The sequence below is a fragment of the Sphaerodactylus townsendi genome, linkage group LG13 (genome assembly GCF_021028975.2).
Source record: "Sphaerodactylus townsendi isolate TG3544 linkage group LG13, MPM_Stown_v2.3, whole genome shotgun sequence".
Classification (NCBI taxonomy): Eukaryota; Metazoa; Chordata; class Lepidosauria; order Squamata; family Sphaerodactylidae; genus Sphaerodactylus; species Sphaerodactylus townsendi.
This window is the reverse complement of record NC_059437.1, coordinates 34,548,506-34,570,656: the sequence shown is the minus strand read 5'-3', so window position 1 is coordinate 34,570,656 and position 22,151 is coordinate 34,548,506. Positions and strand designations below refer to the sequence as shown.

Here is a 22,151-nt window from a genome sequence, read left to right as displayed (position 1 = left end):
GTTGTCTTAAACTACATAATTCTTGGGCTCATTCTGCACACGCAGAATAATGCACTTTCAAGCTGCTTTCAGGGCTCTTTGAAGCTGTGCGGAATGGCAAAAACAGTTGTGAAAGCAGCTTGAAAGTGCATTATTTTGCGTGTGCGGAATGAGCCTTGGTCAATTCTCCTGTTTGATTAGCTGTTTCTGGGGTGCCCCAAGGAAATGGTAATCAACACTTCATTGTTACAGTCCCTGAAGAAAGATTAGAAATATGTTTGCAAAGAGCTCACTTTTCCCTATATAAACTCTACTGGTTTAGGCATGACCACAGTCACACCCATAAATCATACCAACAAAAACACAAAAGGACCCCTTCTTGTTAAAAAATGCTCTCCAAACCCCTTATTGCTTCATTCTTTAAAAGGTCTTCCCCTGATTAGGAGAATTATTTCCCATTAAGCAGAGAAGTAATGAAAAATTAAGTTCTAAAAAACAGTTTTATCAGAAGGATGCAGTTTTAATCATACTGATAAATTAGAAACATGAGAGGAAAGGGTATTTGATGTATTACCAAATAACTGCATCCAAAACTCAGAAGGCAAATTCATTCTAATGCTTTGGAGTGAACCTCTGACAATTTTTAGCCTTGGACTCAACATACATTGTAAATATTAATGAATTACCTGGCAGCCTCTTGAGTTCAACATCAAATGTTAATGAATGACTCACTTAATACAACTCATTTAAGTTTTACACACAGTTATTTTGCATGCCTCTCTGGGTCACTGAAAGAAAAGAGAGGCCAGCCACATGGCTGAGCTGAACATGTTGGATCTAAATAATGAGCTGTGTGCAAACAGGTGGGTAAAAGAGAACAGGTGTGCCAAGAAGAGGTAGGCATTGTTTTTTAACCAATGTGTAAATGGAGACATGGATGGTTTATGCTAGAGGTTACAAGGAGAAGTTGCAGTGAATGGGTTTGCCTGTTTACATTTTTAGACTTGGTTTTGCGCAAAGTGCTTCCTCTTTGCGCAAAGTTCTCTTTTCCGTGGGGAAGTGCAGGTGGAACAGAAAGCACTGGGAGCAGGCTTTTATTTTTTAACTTTGTGTTAAGGCTAGTGGGATAGTGAGGACTTAAACCAGTGGTTCCCAACCTGGGGAATGTGTACCACCGGAAGTATGCACCAGAGATTGAGGGTATGCAAATAAATAAATAAATAATGGGTTTGCTAATATGGGGGTACAATTTTAGGGAAATGAGTGCTAAGGGGTACACGAGTGAAAAAAGGTTGATAGCCATTGACTTAAACTATGCCAGTATAGAACTGGCAGTACTGTATGGTCAGGAAGACCTTATGACAGCAGCTAAGTCCTGCTCCTCCTTCCAACACCACCCAGTTTTAGCCCTGACACAGACAGAATTCCACAGGCGATGTGAGGTTGCTGGGCCTCTATCCTCTCTTCAAGAGCAATGTCCCCATACAGTCTTTGTAATTCTGAGCAAATCTCCAGAATGGGATCTCAGAATTACTGCCACTACTGCCCCACTGATTCCTCTCATAGGGAAATCTTCCTGCTGGGGCACGAACTGCAGCCAGCTGCTCTGCTACTCAATGCAGAGCCCCAGGCGAGGTGGATGTAGGTGGCCACAGCTGATCTGGCTGCCCGAGATTTGGACAGGGCAGGCAAGAGCAGCGGGAGGGTCTCCTTTTTCTCTTCTTTTCCTCCCTCTGCCAGGGTGTGGGGTTGTAGGGGGTAAGGGACCCCTGATGTAGGGCCCAGAGCAGTTGCCTATTGACCAAGCCTGCTCTGGTTATGTTATTATGCAGCATTATCCTATAAACACAAGAAGAACCCTGCTGGATTAGACCAGTGGCTCACCTAGTCCGGCATCCTTTCTCACACAGTGGCCAACTAGTTCCTGCACAGCTCTAGCAACAGATCCTAACACTTGTCTTCAGAGTCTGACTGCCTCTGAACCTGGAGGTTCCCTTTAGCCACCATGACTAGTAGCCACTGGTAAAGAACACCGCTTATGTCCGTGACCAGGACCAGGATCACCAATAAAGCTGTGTATGCTACAGACCATTACTAGACTCTGTGGCACTGAGTCCCACATTTAATCACTCCTTCAGTGCAGTACTGTTTCCTAAGGCTCACCAGCTGTCATAAGAAAGTGGCAGCCACCTCAGAAGCATAAACACCCTTCAAGGGGTGGGGTGGGGGGGAGAACATTTCTGAAAACATTACATGGAGCCATTTGCTTCCCGCCTGACGTCCCGGACTGCTAATAAAAACATCACACTGACAGCGGTGAAAATGAAAATCAGATCTAGCATTCTGGATCTCGCAAGCGTAAGCACGGAGCGAAACAAACAGCCCGGCCCAGCAAAATCCGTGCGGGGTGCAAACCCAGATGGCGGCCTTGCTCCAAGGTTCAGAGACTCAGAGCTCGTGCAGACACCGGCATAGCCAGGCCGGGCAAGTTGTCGCCTCTTCTTGGTGGCGCAGCCCGGCTACTCTCCCAAGCTGACCAGCCACAGCAGCAGCCATCTCCCCAACGCCGCCGCCGCCGCCGCCGCCGCTCCCCTGGGCAGCTCCTCCTTCCTCCCTTCCTTCCCGCTGCCCCTTTAAGGGGCCCGCCCGGCCCGCTGCTCCGCCCCGCCCCGCCGCTCCGCTCCGCTCCCCTTCCTGAGCCAGCCCGCCTGCCTGCCTGCGGGAGAGCAAGCCCAGCCAGCCCGCGATGGGGAGCCGCGGCCGTGCGCAGCGCCTGCCACCGGGGCGCAGGACCGGTTGGAGCCTCGTTACGGGCTAAGCGGCTGGGCCTGGCGGGTAGGAGCGGGGCGGCACGCGCGGCGGCAGAGCCACGGGCGGGCAGAAGCGGCCCCGGCCGGCCCCACCTGGGTCCCGGCGCGCGCGGGGTTGGGGGGCCGCTCCCTTCCCTTCCCGGCGCGCCCCTTTGTTTCCCGTCGGCCGGTGCCGCGCGAGATGGGCGGCGGGGCCGGCTGAGCCGCGGGGGCCGGCGCGCGCCTCGAGGGCGGCAAGATGGTGGAGCCGGTGGGCTTCGCCGAGGCTTGGCGCGCCCAGTTCGCCGACTCGGAGCCGCCCCAGATGGCGCTGCAGTCGGTGGGCGACATCGAGCAGGAGCTGGAGCGCTGCAAAGCCTCGATCCGGCGCCTGGAGCTGGAGGTGAACAAGGAGCGCTTCCGCATGATCTACTTGCAGACGCTGCTGGCTAAAGAGAAGAAGAGCTACGACCGCACGCGCTGGGGCTTCAAGCGCGCCTCGCACGTGCCCGAGGACGCCGACCCCCCGGCGGCCGCAGACGGCGGCAAAGGCGCCGGCGAGGAGAAGCTCAAGCGGGGCCTGGAAGACGCCGAGGCCCGCTGCGAGCCCGACGTGTCGCCTTCCAAGCACCGGCCCGCCTCCGGCCGCCGGCTCCCCAGCAGCAGCAGCAGCGGCAGCAGCGCCGACAAGGAAGGGGCCTTCGAGCCGGTGGGCAAGGAGCGGGCGTCGGCCAGCAGCGTGGCGGCGCTGCGCTCCAACTTCGAGCGCCTGAAAAGGGCGCCGTCGTCGGACGGCCCGGAGAAGCCCTTCTACGTCAACCTGGAGTACCACCACGAGCGGGGCCTGGTGAAAGTCAACGACAAGGACGTGTCGGACAAAATCAGCTCTCTGGGCAGCCAGGCCATGCAGCTGGAGCGCCGCCGCGCGCTGCCCTCGCCCCGGGCCCGGGCCGCGGAGGGCGTCTGCGCCCTGGACGGCGAGTACGAGGACGCCGAGCTGAATGCCCGCTTCCTCAAGGACAACCTGCTCCACGCCAACGGGGCTGGACGCCCGTCTTGGCAGCCGGTGGACCTGCAGCCCTACCAGAGCATCTACGTGGGCGGCATGATGGGGGGCGAGGGCGAAGGCGGCCGGGGCTCCCTCCTGCGCCACCCCAGCGCGGCCGAGCCCGAGAAGCACCTCACTTGGCCCCGGCGCTCTTACTCCCCACGCAGCTTCGAGGACATCGGCGGGGGCTACACGCCGGACTGCAGCTCCAACGAGAACCTCACCTCCAGCGAGGAGGACTTCTCCTCCGGCCAGTCCAGCCATGTGTCGCCCAGCCCCACCACCTACCGCCTGTACCGGGACAAAAGCCGGTCTCCTTCCCAAAACTCGCAGCAGTCCTTCGACAGCAGTAGCCCCCCAACCCCCCAGTCCCAGAAGCGCCACCGGCAGCAACAGGTCATCGTGTCCGAAGCGACTATTGTGGGTGTGCGGAAAACGGGTCAGATCTGGCCCAGTGACAGTGAGCTGCTGCCCGGGAGGCCCTCTCTGGAAAGTTGTTTCCATGGAGACGCTGGTGGGTACCTTCCCCCTCCTCCCCATAACGTTAAAGCATTTGGCCTGGAAGCTGGTGGTGAGCGGCTGAGGGTGTCCTTCATTGGGTGGGGTGGTTGACACCTCAGCTGTGGTTCCCTGAGATTCCCTAGGTAGGACTATAGGAAAAGAGGCCACCGTTAAAGTCCAAAAGGCAGACGGTGGGTGTGAAAGCTGGAGGCTGTGCGAGGCCAGATGTTCAGGCATCACTCTTGATCCCAGTGCCTCTGTTTTGCAGCCTGCATTTGGAAGAGACCAAGATGCTCTAGCCGCAGCTGCTGGGTCTTCCATTTCTTTAGGTAGCCCTTGCTACTGGATATGGGTCCTATTGTTGAAGGAAATCCTCCTTTGTGCTGTTATTCTGGGGCATTTCTGCTTTTGTGGGTGGTGGTGTGGGTGTTTCTGAATTGATTTGTTGGTGACATTGGGAAGCAAAAGCCTTCAGGATTCTTCTCAATCCAGCTGTGGTGCCCAGTCTAGTCTTATCCCTTCCTGATGCTAACATGACCCCGTCTCCCTGCACTTCTGTGTGGGGCAAATGGCCTGGTTCATTTGCTTGGACTCCCAAGAGCAATTTGTTCAGCAGGCCTCTTTTTTTATTTGTGCTTTGCTTTCTATGCACTCTGATCTCTGGATTGTAGAGTTTTTGTGTATGGGAAGGAGGCACAACAAAAGAATGTTAGTTCATGACCTCATAGCTGGAGGCTACAGTAACCTTCCTCCAGTCTCTGGACATGGCTGAAGATTACCTCATCCCTCCTGCTTCACCGAGGCAGGCAACTAGGTGGGATCTTTCAGTAGACCGAGTTCAGTGTTCTCCAGAATGGATCAGGAAGGAGAAAATGCAGGCGGAGCATTTATGGGCTTCCCTATGCTCTACCAGTCCTTGAGTGTTGTTCCCTGTGGCCAGGACCTTTCTGCACATTCCTTAAGGCACAAGCTACCCTTGACCCCAAGACCTGTGAATGGGATATGTGTGATTTGCTCCTAAAAATTGCAGTGGGGTTTGAATAATCATAAATAAACCACTAATCTGGAAAAAAAAGGAAGCTGCTGTGGGGAGGGGCAGTATGGGTACAGTACCCGTGGGACTTCACTCTCCTCTTTTTTCCCCATTGACGTTTCTCCCCTTGAAAAAAGGTGCCTTCATCTCCTCCCCTCCTCTTGTGTTAAACCTGGGGTGTCCAACTCTGGTGCTTCAGATGTTCATGGACTACAATTCCCATCAGCCCCTGCTGGCATGGACAATTGATGGGAATTGTAGTCCATGAACATCTGAAGCGCCAGTTGGACACCCCTGTGTTAAACTCTTGAGTGCATATGGGGAGAGACGGCCCAATTTGGATGTTGATTTAAGCCTAGTGGGACAAAGCCCCAGGGGGCAGGCAATTTTGACCAGAGGAACAGCATTGCGGAGGAGGGAGTTAGCTCTCCTCTCCAGGACCATGGCCCTGATCCATAGTTTTCTCTCTCTCACTCTCCTTCCCAGGGCATCTTGGAAGTAGTAAATACGCATTTGAGAGTTGGTCACAGGACTCCAGCTTTGTGTGCAGTTTGTTCTTCGAAATCTATCATCTGCCTGGACTGTTAGAAAAAAATGATTAGCAATGAAAGTGCAGGTTTATTGTTCCTGCATTCCAGTTCTGAGCCAGTGGCCTGCAGCCTGTGCTGTTTGAAGTTTCCTTGACAGAGTGCCAGGTGCTGTACATTGCACACCGGTGGGTCAGCCCTGCTTGGTGGGTGGGTTTAACATCCTGTTTCTAAGCTACAAGGGCTGGTGGAACTGAAAGAGGGAAGGGATGACTTGCCTACAGATAAGGAAAAGTCTTGCAGAATCATTTATTTTTTCAGCTGTTAAAATCCTGTTTTTTATCAATAGGCACTCAAGGCAGCTTAGGGCTCACCATTTTAATGTGTGGTATGCCAAATGCCAGCAACTAAAACCTTTAGCAAGACATTAATGGAGAGAGCATTATAGAGTATGTTGTGCTTGAGAGAAAACACTTCAGTGGTGGAATTAAACTGTATGTTGACTGTCTTTTCTAAAAATGAATGGGTTCACATTGTGCAGTTTCATTTTGCTGTTTTTCTTATAATCTTTTGTCTCACTGTAGGAAGCTGAAGACCCATTTTTTCTTCAGTTTCATGCTTTATGTTCCCTTTTCTCTGCCTTTGTTGGAAGGATTGAGTCTGACATCTGCAAAAGGAACAAAATTCCTGGAGAAGTGGGGAATCTCCCCAGGCTGAAGAGCCTGTGGGAAGGGGAGGGGGCTATCTTTATGCTCCTGAGTTGTTCCTTTCTCAAGGGCTGTTTTCATTCTTGTCTGGGCATTTGCAAATCTGTGAAGACAAACACACCTCTGGAGTGCTGTTTATTGCATGGAAGCTTGCTTGATGGAATGGGAGCGATCACTTGGAAGTAGGATCTTTATGATCACATTTACCTCTGCCATTCCCCTGTTATGTGAGGGAAAGGCTGTTTGGGTCTTAAGCTGGCTTGTGTGCATACCAACCCTTATCCCCTCTCTGCCTCCCTTCCCCCAGTCAGATTAGAGAGAGCAGGATGCACTGTATTTTTTTTACTGTGGGATTTCTCAGGTCTTGTGGATCTTTTGTGAGTCTTTTAAGGGGGAGGGAGCTGAAACTGGGACTGAATGCTGGTTGCAGCTGAATTGCAGCCATCTGTCTGGTGATGCCCTTTAGCTGCCTGGGGAGCCTCCCAGAGTCTTCAGAGTCCTAGTAGGGAACAAAAGGGTAAAAAAGAGAAGAGGTAGCCCTGGTTTGTGTTGGAGGGGCAGATGCAGCTGGCTGGGTTGCTGTAACAGGGAGGCAGGTGCTTTAACATGCAGCTTTGAATTCTTTTTATCTGTGGTTGAAAGCCATGCTAATGAAGAGACTTGGTGCTGGTCCCTTCAGAAAAGAAAAGACATGGGGTAGAACTGAATCCCCAATGTCTCCAGTTTTTAAAGAAAGATCAAGGAGTAGATGATGTGAAAAACCTGTAACTAAGACCATAGAGAGACAATACGGACCTTGATAGACTAGGGGTTTGACTTATTTATTTTATATATTTATATATTAGATTTAATATACCGCCCCATCCCCAAAGGGCACTTGGTGTAAGGTAGTTTTGTGTGTTCTTGTACAGTTTGCAAGAAATATTAAAAACATTGAAATCAGCAATTCAGTGGCAGAGAGAAAAACGAACTTTAAGAACTTCCCACTAACCATACTAAAGAGACTGAAAGAATCCCTGGCTAAAAAACAGAACAGTCTTCACTGACAAGCAAGGGAGAGTAGAGTGTTCTTCACTTGCTGCCAGATATACACTAGATCGGGTGTCAGGTGAGCCTCCAAGGAGAGGTAGTTCCAAAACTGGGGGTCTGTAACTGAGAAAGCATTGGCTGTCTTTTCCATCTGCCTCACCTCTGTTAGAGGATGGAACTAGAGTGCGACCGTGAATTCCTAAAGACTGGGCAGGAACATGGGGAAGAAGATGGTCCTTTTAAATTTCCAAATCAAGATAGCTGATGACCAGCACTTGTTGAATTGGTCTAGACTGGAGGCATCTAACAAGCCAATGAAGTTGTAAGGCTGGGGAGATATCTCTGTAGTTAGAACTGCAGCATTTGTTACCACTTGCAGCTTCCAGGCTGTCTGCAGAATGCATTCAGTAATTACCGTATATACTCGTGTATAAGTCGACCCGCATATAAGTCGAGGCACCTAATTTTACCACAAAAAACTGGGAAAACTTATTGACTCGCGTATAAGTCGAGGGTGGGAAATGCAGCATCAGTTGAGGCATCAGTAGGTTAAATGTTTTTGAATATTTATTTCAAAGAAAAACAGTAAACTGGCTCTGTAAGTGGAAAAGAGGGTCAACAAGAACAATATGGTATCAACAATAACTTTAAAAGTACAAAAACCTTAGCTCAACCAGCAACCAAGCTAAAACACAAGAGTTAAAATCCTTCAAAACTGGATTCCTCATCATCATCTGTATGTCCAAATGTAACCCAACTTAGATTTTAAGAGGGATATTATCAGAAATGAAAAATCTACTATTAGCTTCTATTGTAAACAATGGGGGATGGGGTATCCCCTTTGGAGGTCAATAACTTTGGATCCCCGGACCCAAACGTCACCAATCCTGGCTGGTATCATAAAGAGACTCTCCTGATGAGACCAGCCAGGTTTGGTGAAGTTTGGTTCAGAGGGGCCAAAGTTATGGACCCTCAAAAGGGTAGCCCCATCTACTAATAGCTTCCATTGAAAACAATGGGGAATGGGGGCATCTCCTTTGGGGGTCCATAACTTTGGACCCCCTGACCCAAACTTTACCAAACTTGGCTGCTATCATCAGGAGAGTCTTCTGAGGGTACCCTGAAATTTCGGTGCCTCTAGCATAAAAACTGTGCCCCCTGCTGGCCGGCAAAGTAAAAACACAAAAAATTTTTTAATGACCCGCATATAAGTCGAGGGGAGCTTTTTCAGCATTAAAAATGTGCTGAAAAATTCGACTTATACATGAGTATATACGGTAACTTGGTTGTGATTGAGGCCAAATCTCTGCTTGTGTGTGATGCAGAAGCTTTTGAACTTTGCAGTAGGCCTTTCATATGGAGTTGGGTCTGGTCTTTTTTGGCATGACTGCAGTTGAAACCTGATCTTGGGCCAGAAGTTGAGAAAGCCTTCATGTGTCTGTCTCAGTCTACTTTCTCAGGCCTTAATGCATGTAAATTGGGAAATGGGAATTATTATGGTCCATCTGTGATTCTGCTTCATTTTTCCTCCTGGCAGGGGCTCTTATGTTTCCATCTGACAGATATAGTTTTCTGCATTGTGTTGGGGAAAGACTCACTTGTCCAGATGTTAAAGGTACCGAGTCCCATTGGGAGCAAAGGTGTCATCTCATTTAGAGGGTGCACAAGTATTTTGCTTTGTTGGCCGTGTGCCGTACAAGTCACAGACCTCTTCTGGTGTGCTATTAGATTTATATTCTACTTCAAGCTAAGGGGAAAGATATATCATAAATATTTTAATGAAAATAAATTTAAAGCCTTGTAGCGTAACTAGGCCGTATGACCCATGCTGTTGACATTTGGTCCTGAGCAACCATGGTGCATTAAATTTCTTTGCCTCACCTGGCTCTTGAGCATGGGCGCTATGTAAGATGCTCGCTTTCTCGGACTGACTTTGCTTCAGAGGTTTTGGTGCTGTGTTTGGTTGGTCTTAGATTTCATCCTCTTCTGTGTGTTTGGGGGAGAAATGACTGCTTGTTCTGAAGCCTTTTCATGTTGCATTAAACATGTGTGCATTCCTTTTTGGGCTCTGGCTTAAGCCTTTTTTTGGTATGACTGAGGAGATTTTCCAGGCCCAGCCAGGACAAAACCCTTTCTAAGTGGTTGCTTTGCTGCATCCCAGTAATTATTAGTCTGTGGATTTTTAAACTGGTGCATCTTCCTCGGCTGAGGTGTGGGTTGAAATCTCTTACAACCTCATTGGCATTAGCTGTCCTCACTGTGATGAGTGAGTGAGCAGAGGCTAAACAGTAAGTCTTGTGACCCTCCTCTGTATTCAAGCTTGTTGCTGCCTTATTTCTGAAGATATAATACAAAGCTGTGTGTGGATAGTAATGTGAGATTTGCAGTTGTAGGTTGTGCTTCTTATCAAATGTGTGTGGGTGTATCTTTTCTGCAGGATCTGCTGGGTTCTTGTGACATGGAAAATACATTTAGATGTGCCAGTTCAAAGGTTATAATACATATGAACACATCTGAGATGAGAATGTTGTCTCCATAAGATGGCTGGGGTTCCACACTCAACAGTGAATCTTATCTGGAGACCTTGGGGCTGTCTCTTGGCATAGGAAGCTTCACACCATTGTTATACAGATAAAACTGGTGAAGCCCAATGTACTGGCTTGGCAGGATGAAAATGTGGTCAAATACAGAGATGAAATTCTTTTAGAAAGTTGATTAGGAGAAGACCGTTTTCTGATTAGTTTCCTGTGTTGATAGGGCCAGTTCTTCTCAGCATTAATGGAGAGAGAGGTTAACTCTCCCACACCTGCCATCTTGACAACTTTAATTTCTCTCCACCCTCATAGAAAAAAACACCCTACAGTATGTGAGAAAGATTAAGATAGTTTTGGGTGAAGAGGGAATGGCATGGGTGACGTTCTCTCCATGCCCTGATGTGAATTTCTCCTCTTCCGTCTCTCCCGCCACCCCAAATCTGCTGCTGCTGTTAGTTTCTCACAGTCATCAGATGTTTTGTCTTTAGAACTGTTTGCACCAGTGAGGTTTTAAATTCGAGTCGAGAGCTCTATATGTCCTTTCCCACTTGCATTTGCATTCCACCCCCACCCCCAGCCCCTGCTATGAGGCATTGAAGCTTATGCTTGAGTCATACAAGGTGACAGGAATGTCACTGGAGCATTTTGTCCCCCTTTGCTCGAGCCTGGCTTATTATTTGCAATGGCTTGCTGTTTGTTCATCAGATTTGCTTCAAGCTGGAGTCAATATAGACGGCAGGCTTTGTTGTGTGACTCCACAGGGCAGTCTGTGTTACTAAAAATGTAGTATTGCTGAGGTTTTTTCCCCAGTGCATTTTTCCATGTGGTAAAGGTTGAGGCTTGTGCAGGAAGGCAGTACCTCCCTGCTGTTCCCTCCTGGTTGGATGGTCATTTATAGATGCAATCTAATGACATGGAAAGAAGAACATAATTCTTTGATGTATAAAGGTTCATGATTAGTCATCTTCTGTCTTCCTGCCCTCTTCCCCCCACCCCCGTCTTTAGATTTCACAATGCCAAGTATTTATATATTTACAAAGATAAGGGTCTAGGTGTGTGGGGTTTTATTTAGGCTTGTATGAGGAAAAATATCCTAGTATTACAGAATTTGTCTTGACTAGTATATGTTGGGTCTATATGCAATTTTTTATTGTTTCATATAAAGTTAATTCTTGTGATTTTCCAATGCATCTTTGTCTTTTCTCAGTGATTGTGTGTATGTAAGTGTAGCAAGGGCATAGTTTTTAAAAAGAGAGCAAAATCCACTTGAATAAGGAGTGTACTTATATTTACTTCAGTTTCCCATCCAGGCATTGACTTCTGTAAACAAAGAACCAGGAAGTAGTGGCAAAACACTGCAACTGTGCCCATAAAGAGATTCACAACGGACGACTTTGCTCCATAGCAATAGGAGGAGTTGGTAGCTTGTAAGGGTGAAGCAACCATAGAATAGTTCAAAACCAACTGTGATTTTCTGTATTGCCGCACTTCAGCCCACTTTTAAGAATCAAGTGTAGCACCCTATGCTTCAGAAGTGGTAAGCTGAGCTGCTTTCATACGAGACAATTCTGTATTGTGCTCTTGCAGTCACTGCCACAAATTTGCAGTAGCAGTGGAGTTTCTTCAGGGAATGGTGTTCTCTGTGTTATCTGTTCATACTTGCCACTTTGCTATTGACATTTTTCCAAAAACCTTGTAATGGGTGTATTACCTCAAAGTTTGTTCAAAGTGCAAGATTAATATTTGCTTATATCAGTGGTTTCCAAAGTGGGCAGTACTTCCCTTGGTGGGTGGTGGGATTGCCGGGGGGTGTGTGTGTTAAGAGGCAAAGGGGAGGAAGGAGAGTGCTGGAGATGGGCCCCTTTGCTATTGTAATTATATGCAATTGATTTTAAAAACTGGCAAAAAGTCTCTTGGTGGTGATGAGTAAGATGAGAAATGGACAGGTGTAATGGTGGGACAGAGCATGCATCTGCATCTTGGGGTCCACACTGTGACCAAACTTGCTTTGAGTTCAGGCTTCCCAGAAATATTGTACCAAAATAGGTTTGAGAAAACAGCCTGTAAGGCAGGGCAAAATCTAGAATATGAACAATTGCTTGAGGATGTTGTATGGATGCTGAGGGGAAAAGCACATTGTTGGGTGCGGCGGCAACACAGAACTTAGGATCCATGAAGAAATTTCCCCAGTTGTCTTATTTTCCCTCAACGAGTAACAAGGCTATGTGGTGAACTGTGGCAGAACTTGAATGTTGCCCCTCAGACCAGGCACACATGTGTCTGGTTCCACGCATTGGTGGTATGGTGCTGGGACATGGCTGTTCTGATGTGAGATAAAGTAGCATTCTGGTTCTTTTCTTTCTATGTGTAATGTATCATGAACAGAAGACTTTTAAAAAGGAAGTCTTCAGAGAGCTAATGTGTTCATAATGATTCAAATTTTGGGATCAGACTTGATTGTCTGCACTTTAAAACTCTACTCAGTCTTGGGGGTCTCTTGGTGATTTGGGGCCAGTTGCTTTCTCTTCAGCTTAACCTACTTAATTTTATTGTTGTGAAAATAAAATAGAGGGGATGGGAGAACTATGTATGCTGTTTAGAGCATCCTGGCAGAGGCAGGAAACTCACAGTAAAAATAGCATGTGTAAGAGTGATATTGTTTTCTCAAGATCACTGGTGACGGCCGTCCCTAGTTCTTAGGATGTGTGTTGGCAGAACTTACCAGCTTTGCACAGGGAACTTGCCAATGGCTTTCCCTCCAAACTACTGCCCTTAAATGGGAGGTCTATCTCTGGACATCCCCACTGGTGGTGGCTGGTCCTTAAGCAGTTTTGGAGTCATCCACTTCCTGAACATAGTTGGACATGTGAGTATTCCAGGATGCAGTGAACAATAAGCCCTGCTCATGCGGATGAACTGAATGTGTACACTGTAAATTAAAGGGTGGAAAAGAAAACTAATGTTGACCACACTTAAATAGTCAGTGCAAGCCACTGTTCTTGTAAAGAAGGGATGGCCTCAAAGCATGCTGATTTTTAGACTGAGCAATGCTGATGATTCAACATTACCACCACACAGAGTGAAGGAGGAGGATGGTTGAGCAACATATGTTCCAGCTGTGGGACACCCACATCATGTTACAAATTGTGGAGCAACTTTGCTGGACACTGTTCTCAAATTAGAGGGCTTAGCTGGTTAATTATATGGTTTATAACAGATTCTTTGGTGAAACCTGCATAAATGGGCATAATTTTTGGAAGGAACAAAGCCACAGCAAGGAGGTCTCAGAAGAGGCATTCTTTCCTGTGTATGGAGGCCGAAGACGTCTCTTCCGAAGTGGTAACTATTGTCTGTGCTGTTAGAAGTCTCTTATTAAAAGAAAGAACATTTCTGACAGATTAATCAAGGACACTTCATTAACACATTAACTAATGAATCAACTAAAATCAGGAACCCCAAGTTCCTTGCTGCGTGTTTTTAAATTGTGAATCACCTCAACATTTTTTCAACGTTTAATATTTGCTTATATCAGAGGTTCCCGAAGTAGGTAGTGCCACCCTTGGTGGGTGGAGGGATTACCTGGGAGGGGAGGGCTAAGAGATGAAGGGGAGGAAGGGGAGTTCTGGAGGTGAACCCCTATTGTTCAGTAATCTACAATTGACCAGGGTAGAGCCTAGTTTCTAGCAAATGGCACTCCAAGTTTTTGCCTCCATATACTGCTGAAATCTGGTGTAAACATATCAGAATTTTTTAGTAAATATGCCACCAGGGCTCAAGTCACGCCAGTCCACTGAGTATGTTTTTGTCTCTATCATTTATCAAATTTTTACTGCTAAGTCCTTAGCATAATAGTACTGTATTTATTTTCCTATGTTCTCAGTTACTGAACCTGTTGATTATGAAACAAGTTTTTTAGCTATGGGTTATTTTGAAGTCTGCCCGATAGTGACATTTCTAAGTCATGTAAGAATTCAGAATTTCCCAATAACTGATTTCAAAAAGAAAAAAAAGTTTCCAAAAATGTTTTTTAGGAAACATCTAGCAGGTAGAAGGAAAATTTGCGTAATTGCAGGAAAATGTAGAGTATCACTGGATCATGTTAATCAATTTTGTTGAATAAATTAAACTAAAAAGTTTGTATTAGATTTTGAATAAATATGCAATTAATTGTTATTGTAATGAATTTTATTTTCTTCTTTAGTGGGTTGTCCAAACCACTATTCTGAATAATCCTTTTTATATGGTATAAGGGTGTGGGAGCAAGTTACTGGAACCAGTGGAGTAGTGGCCTGAAAACGTTTGGCTTATGTGGTCAATAAAAAGCACAAGAAAATAGAAGCAAACAAAAACTGTCATAAAATCCATAAAATCCTGTCATAAAATCAGCCAAGCATTAGATAGAAAATGCAGTGATTTTAAACACTGATGACATATATTCCTGATTCCGTTCTTACCAGCATCTTCATTGCTTCATTTTGAACTTGTTAATATTTCCACACAATCTGCAAAGGCAACTCTAAGTAGAAGTTTCCAAAGTCTGTGCTGTTTTCAAAAAGGGGTATTCAAGTGGTGTCATGTCACCTCCATAGCTAAAGGCAATTAATGCTAATTCTTGGAGACAGCATCAGGGGAAGGCCTTGGCCTCTGTGCTCTGTGTGTAGCATTTCTGGGGCATTTGCTTGTTTGAGAAGGTGCTAAATTAGATGGATCACTTTTCTGAGGAAGCAAGGGACCTCTTACATTTTAATATACATAATAAGTCTTTATGACATTAGTACGAACCTTAGCTGGCTTTAAAAATAATTTGTGGGGGTGTAGAGCAATCAGTGCTACCAAGGAAGGCTCTGCAGAGGAAGGCCATGGCAAACTACCCCCACTTCTCATGTTCTGTGAAAACCCCTTGCTGGTGTCCCCATAAGTTGGCTGCAACTTGACACACAGACCAATCAGCAAAAATTACCCATGGCTGCTATATAGAGCTTTCTTAATTGGAGACAATGTGTACCTCTGGATGCTACAGACAGCTAAGGGAGGATGACATCTCCATCTTGTTGTTCTTCTGAGCTTCCTAAGAGCATCTGGCTGACTAAAAGGATCTTTGAGACTCATCCAGCATAGACTGTTCTTATGGATGGAAAATGTTATTGCCAAAAGTGGAAATGGCCATCTGCAGTCTGAAGGCCCAGTACTGGAATGTTAATTTAAAACCAAAATTCTGTTCCAAAAGCCTTCAAGAAAGGTTGAGGTCATTGATTCATTGGTTTCTGGTAATTCTGCTCTGACCTGCCTTGGAGCTCGGCTGGTGATGCCAGCATAGAGCCTGGTAGAATTCTATCTACTTGCGTTGAAAGAAGCAAACAAGAAGGCCTCATAGTTCAGTGGCGGTTCAATATCCACCAATGGTCTACAAACAGAAATGACAGCAAAAAGATTCCAGCTACACTGTACTTGGAAATGATGTTTAGATTTAAAGTTTATTTTTAAAAATTATAGATGGCCTTTATAAATTGTGTTTTGTCATTCCAAAGCACTAGCTCTCACAATAGGTTGTGAGGATGTATGTGTTCATATCTATAATTCTATAGAAAATTCTGGTTTCTTTAACAGTTTTGTGTTTGAGATTGGCAATTTTCTGCCATGTTTTCCTGAGGGTATCCACGGGAGAGATGATATAACTGCAGACCCCAGTATTGAAGGGTTGTATAGAATTGTGCCAAATCTGAATTCAAAGATGCACAAATTATAGTTCTGTTTTCCAGTAGGTGAGTAGTATTGGAATTCTGAATAGCACTTGCAATAAACTGTTCACAGCAGGTGCTTTCTTCTTGAAGCTGTGAATACCAGGGGCTGGTTTCTCACTTGGTCTTTATGTCTCTGGATTTTTCAACCATTAGCAACTCATCATATCTCTAATGAACAAGGACAGCCTGATTAGATATTTAATATCCCATTAGTATTAATTGTCAGGTATGTTTTTAAAAAGTAGCAAAACCTCCACAGTTGAGCATCTGATACAACTGGGACACATTTGTTCAGCAGATACATTTGTATTTCTTATTAGTTATCCAAAATAAATGGCTCAAATTGAGCAGATCAGCTGTTACGTTTGGGAGAGGGAAGAAACGTGAATTGTTTTATCTTGGATATGTTTTAACAAAAAAAAAGTGTGGAACAGAGGTCCTTTAAATATATACCGTGTTAAAAACTCTGATCTAGGACCATTCAGGAAGGCTAGCGTTATCTTGCTTTATGATTCGTGTAACCTTATTTAAGATTTCTGTAATCTTATTTATGGAAATCAGTAATGAGGACCCAGAAACTGTTGGCTGATGAGGATGATCACTCTAATGAGCTTAAATGGAAGGGAAAAAAGGATTTAGGCTACTTCTAATATGATTTTGATTTGCCCCATTTCCTCCTTTCAACCCACTTCACTGTGCTGTGGGCTTTTTCAGGCTTTTGCTTTTGTTCTGTATATGCTGTTGTCAAAGAGAAACCTTCAGCTTTGTCTGCAGATTTTTTTACCTTGCCTTTTCTCCCCAGGTCCAGTCCAAATCTGTGTGCAGCACTGTTCTCCTCTTGCCCTTTTTATCCTTACAACGATAACCCTGTGAGGTAGATTATACTGAAAGAGAGAGAGTGTAACTGACCCTCGATTGCTCAGTGAGCTTCCAAACTCAGTAAGGTCTGAACCTAGTCTCCTGGATCTGAGTCCAACATTAACCACTATACCTTGCTGGCTGTGATAAAGGTGAAGCTGAAGGTAGATTAGAGCAATTGTCTTTTCCTGCTGTGTCCATGGGCAATTCTACAATACAGAGGTGGAAGAATAAATTAAGTGAAGATGGAAAAAGTTTTCTCCTTAAGCCAGAGGATGAAAATCTTATCCAGAATTTGTCATATGACTTGGGTATGATGCTGCTTTTTAAATCTGGGGCAGTGTACTAGAAATATTGGCCTACATATTGAACCAGGCTACCAGAAAAGACTGATATATTATAATTGGGAGTAGCATCAATAACTTCCTGATTGGTGTCATGTTTTCTCTGATTGTGAGAGGTGTTATCTCTGGTTTATTGTTCAGGGAATTTGCCATCCTTCAGACAATGGGAATGATAATAGCTTGCTTCATTTTTAAAGGTAGGATTTTCAGGACACGCTGGAGCATCTGTGTAGTGGCTTTCAGGAATATGAGGTACATGATCCTAGTCCCTGATAATTATTGCCTCTGCATTATCATACAAGATTAAGTGCAAAGATTTCTCCTGCTATTTACAGTATCCTGTGGAAAACGTGAACAGATCTCTAGGATAAAATGTTGTAATAAATGAAGCTGTTCTTGGTTGTTTCTGTGCAACTTGAAAATCCTGTTATTCGTTTTCTAACATTTGGTCAGTCTTCTGCACACTCATTCCTTCATCTGGTTTCCCTTTAAAAGGGCTTTGTTGTCAAATGCAGCCAAGGTAGCAGTAAGTGTGTGGAACAATCTTTTTAATAGGTTTATTCTTCTGCCTCTGGTGTTAAGTGGATTTCCCCATGTGGAAACATAATTTCTGTTCCTGGTCTGGCCCCCACCCCACTATTTAAACTTCCATCCCATTGGGTACAGCTGTATTCTTTTGGATCTCGCCATGGCTTCCTGCAGCAAATTTGATTTGGTGTCTATTTAATTAATCAGCAGTGGAGATAGTTACTGCATGTGGGGGTTACCACATCTCACAGTACTTCAATACCCACAGCTCATCTGTTGTTGTTTTTTAATTTTAATTTTTTGCAGTGTTCTATAGATGTCCAGTTAGTTTTCGCCTCTCTGTAACCTTAAAATTATAATTTATTTGGTATAGTGGCTCCAGTGTCAGACTAAAGGAAGACCTGGGTTCAAATCCCACTTGGCTGTGAAGCTCATGTGTGAATGAATTTTAGCTTTTAGCTCCCAATACCATGGAGCAATCTATGGGGCTGCAAATAATTCTTGTGAATATTGACATGCTTAACACTGTTGAAATGAGTAGCTTCCTACAAGAAACCTGTAGGACCAGTTGGTTTCTAATGTGCAACCCTGGTTGGTATTGTGTCTGTTCTAATATTAGGTCTCTACACTGAACACATTCTATGCCTATCATTTCTGTAAAACCTGAAGGTGCAGAAAAGCCTTTAACTACTTCTTATCCAGTGGAGCGAGGAGTGTTTATTTCTGGTTTATTATTCAGGGAGTTTTTCATCCTTAGCACAATGGGATTGGCTGTTACTGGAACCACATAAATAGCTGATGTCCTTGCAGTGATGTCATGTGTGCTATCAAGAAGATCAGAAAGGAGTTTGGGTTTTTTACCTTCCTTCTGTTTTGTTGCAAACAAGTCTGGCCAGCTGGGCATTTTTGCTAGTGTGGAGGGAGTCAACCTTGAGCCAAGCAGATGCCTTGGGCTATAACTACTTCCTCCTGAGGTGAATTTGGTGGGTAGAATGTCATCTGTTCTCTCCCTAAGCTGAGTTAGCTTTCTGTATGGCAGAACAGTGCAAGAGAAAGTCTGCTAGTAAAGGCACTGATTGATTCGTTTTAGTAAATATAGTGTACCTAGTTGGTACTTGCAGGAGCCGTTTGGTGTGGGGAAAAGAGGCAATCAAGAAAATAGCAGAACCAAGGGAATACATTTATTTCAGATTTGTTTTAATTACAAGCTGTTCCTTTAACCCATAGGCAAATGAAGCAATGCACACTTATTAAGATTACAAGGTACTCATTTTAAGACAATAAAAACTACTATAGCAATATCTTCAGCAGGACCATAAGGACCATAATTTTCATTTTTTTTAAATTGCCTCTACATTAACAAGGGGTGGAACCTCTCCTCCAAATTGGTTCTGCAAAGAATGCAGGTTAGCTATCAAATTGCAATCTAAAAATAAAATTTAAATAAACAAAAATACAGGGTGCATGTCATGAAAAATAAATGTGTTCAGATTGTTGAATCTGTGTATAAACCATGTGTTATAGTTATAAAGCTTTGTGAGGTCACAAGAATCCTTGAGCATTTGCAAGCTAACGCTGTTGTCCAGCTGAGATGGCATCTGCTTCACTGGACCTTACACCAGTGTAACTGGTTAGTGCCTTGTGCTCTCCCAACCATGACATCAAAAGCATGATAATAACAGCAGAAGAGAGCTGGCATAGCAACAGTGACCGCCTCTTCCTCAGAAACCCTAGCAACAAGGTAACGGCATCTCTCCCGATGACACCCCCATGTTAACTGTGTGCACAAGATGTCCGTGTGTTAATGTAAGAGCCTTTACTTTCTCTCCAGGGCAGAATGGGTTAGAAATAACATTGGATCCCTTCTAGGTAGTATAGAGTATTTTGATGATGGTGTTACTTGTGGCTGCTTGTTTAGGAATGGCCACAGTTCAGTTCATACAGCAGATAACTGCTAATGAGCTTGTGGGACAGCGGTCAATATTTGTTTCCCCCATTATTTGCATCTTTGGTTTTCAGGCTATTTATGTTTTGCAGTAAGTACAACAGCAACTGCAGTGCTGGTAAAAAGTTAGGCAGCAAAATGCCACTGCTCTTAACTCCGGAGTTTCATTATTCTTTTTCTGTTCTGCGTAATACTTCTGCCACCTCCTTGTTTTGGTTATTTTTAAATACCTGTTTTGCTCTGCCCATCTGAATTTTCTAATGCCCCTGTTCTACACCATCAGGAAACTGCAAGTGGAAGATTTTACAGATTTCTGGTCTCTTTCCCTTGCTGTTTTTCTTAAGAAACCAGCTCATTTTCCACTTGATGAGAAGCAGACCTGGTATCCAAACCTATTTTTGTGCTGTTGCATTGATTTCCAGCCAAACTGACTTTTCTTGGCTTTGCGTTTTCCTTAATACAGAATTTATGTGATTTTTCATTGCTTGGTGCAGCCCAGTTTGGCCTGAGCTCATCAGGGCTTGGGTGCTAAGCTGGTGAGTACAGACCACCAAGGAAGATTGCTGTTGCTTCATGGGGCAAAGCACTGGCAAACCTCTTCTTATCTCATGCCTGGAATGTCCTATGGAAGGGGTCACCATGAGTGGGTTGTGACTTCTCTTATGGCATGTGCTTCTCTTATTGCTTAGAGAAATGTATGTCTGGTATAGCTCATATTCCTCAGTCATAACCTCAGTCTTTTCTTTCCTAAGCAGAAGTCTGACGTTTGTTTTGGGAAGTTTTTCAGATCGGCACTTCTTGGTTCTTGAGTTCTTTTGGCCACTTTGGAAAAGCCAGTATCCTTTTGAGAGGCTGTTGCAAAATGGGATTCTTCGATTGCCTTTCAGAAGTAGAATTCTCCTGGGCTTTCCTCTCTTACTAGTGTACCAGACATAAGTATCTTAACTTAGATGGGAGGGGGAAGTTGTAAGGGTTGACATTCTTGGGAGTAGCTACCAGGCCATGGCTTTGTGGGACTCTTGAGATGAGCTAAAGATAAACCTGTCTTTGTACATGTGAAAGGCAAGGGCTCCTTTCCACAAATGTAGTGACTGCTCTCTGTGATCCATGTTCACATGCGATTCCTTTTTGCACAAGGTGCCAAATTGCAGTTGCTTCATGGAATTACATTCTTGTGGGTTTGATTTGTGAATTATTTTCTGCCTTGGAAATGTTAAAAATTGAGGCTGTAGTACACGAAGGCTTTTTAAAGTGTGATCTGGTCCTTGTGTTGCTTCCAGCATCCAAATGTGCCCCTTGCCTCATCAGGATAGTAACCCAACACCTTCTTCAAGAGCTCTATCAGATCTCCACTGAGGGAGAGGAATTCTGTTTTTCCCCTTTGGCTTTTTCCCTTCTGATTTTCTAGAATTCCTTTTGGCTGCTAGTTCTGTCCCAGAATGAACTAGTCATAGGAAAGCAGTGGCGTAGCTAGGGAAAATTGAGCCCGGGACAAAATCTGAGTTTTGCCCCCCCCCCCCCCCGGCATATGGGCAGCACCCCTCCCCCTTCCCCACCATGACCAAACACCATCACATTATAGAACATGCCCCAACACATGAATCTGAACACACCCAGTGCTCCCTAGTTTAAACAACATTGAAAGTGATGCTATTTTTGAAGGGGGGGAATCCACCCTGAAACAGCATCACTTTTAATGTTGTTTAAACTAGAGAGCCCAGATTCTCCTTTTAAATTCACCTTAAAGAGAGACTCTGGGCTCTCTAGTTTAAACAACATTGAAAGTGATGCTGTTTCAGGGTAGATTTCCCACCCATCCACCCCAAACAGCACCATTGTCAAAGTTGGTTGTTGTGGGTTTTCTAAGCTGCATCCGGCTGTGGTCTGGTAGATCTTGTGGCTGGTATCTTCAGAGGTGTATCACAGAGTGGCTGGTATCTTCAGAGGTGTATCACAGAGAGAAGTCTGTTATACACTGTGTCCAGACTTCTCTTATAACAGACTTCTCCCTGTGATACACCTCTGAAGATGCCAGCCACAGAGGCAGGTGAAACGTTAGGAACAAGATCTACCAGACCATGGCCACACAGCCTGTAAAACCCACAACAATCAGTTGAATCTGGTTGTGAAAGCCTTCAACAATACTTTCAATGTTTTTTTTAATCTAGGGAGCCCAGATTCTCTCTTTAAATCCACCCCCTTTGGAGTGGATTTAAAGGGAGAATCTGGGGAAAATTTGAGGGTGCTTGTCAGGAGAGCAATGTTTAAGATAACAGTACCAAAATTTTAGGCTATCTTTAGGAGACTATCCTGATTATACCACCCAGGTTTAGTGAAGTTTGGTTCAGGGGGTCCAAAGTTATGGACCTTCAAAAGGGTAGCCCCATCTACCATTAGCTCCCATTGGAAACAATGGGGGATGGAGCACTCCTTTTGGGGGTCCATAACTTTGGACCCCCTGAACCAACCTTCACCAAACCTGGGTGGTATCAGAAGGAGACTATCCTTATGATACCACCTAGGTTTAGTGAAGTTTGATTCAGAGGGTCCAAAGTTATGGACCCTCAAAATGATAACCCCATCTGCTA

At 44.9% G+C, this 22,151-nt stretch overlaps 1 protein-coding gene across 2 annotated transcripts in view; it reads left to right on the top strand.

The window, feature by feature from the left end:
• Window positions 1-2,678: 2,678 nt before the first annotated feature.
• Window positions 2,679-22,151, top strand: part of BCR (BCR activator of RhoGEF and GTPase) — a 101,720-nt gene continuing 82,247 nt past the window's right edge. For both annotated transcript variants that reach the window (XM_048515126.1, XM_048515125.1), the window contains exon 1: window positions 2,679-4,330. In XM_048515126.1, the coding sequence (XP_048371083.1) occupies window positions 3,028-4,330 (1,303 nt within the window). In that variant the 5' untranslated portion in view covers window positions 2,679-3,027. The remainder of the gene's footprint in view (window positions 4,331-22,151) is intronic.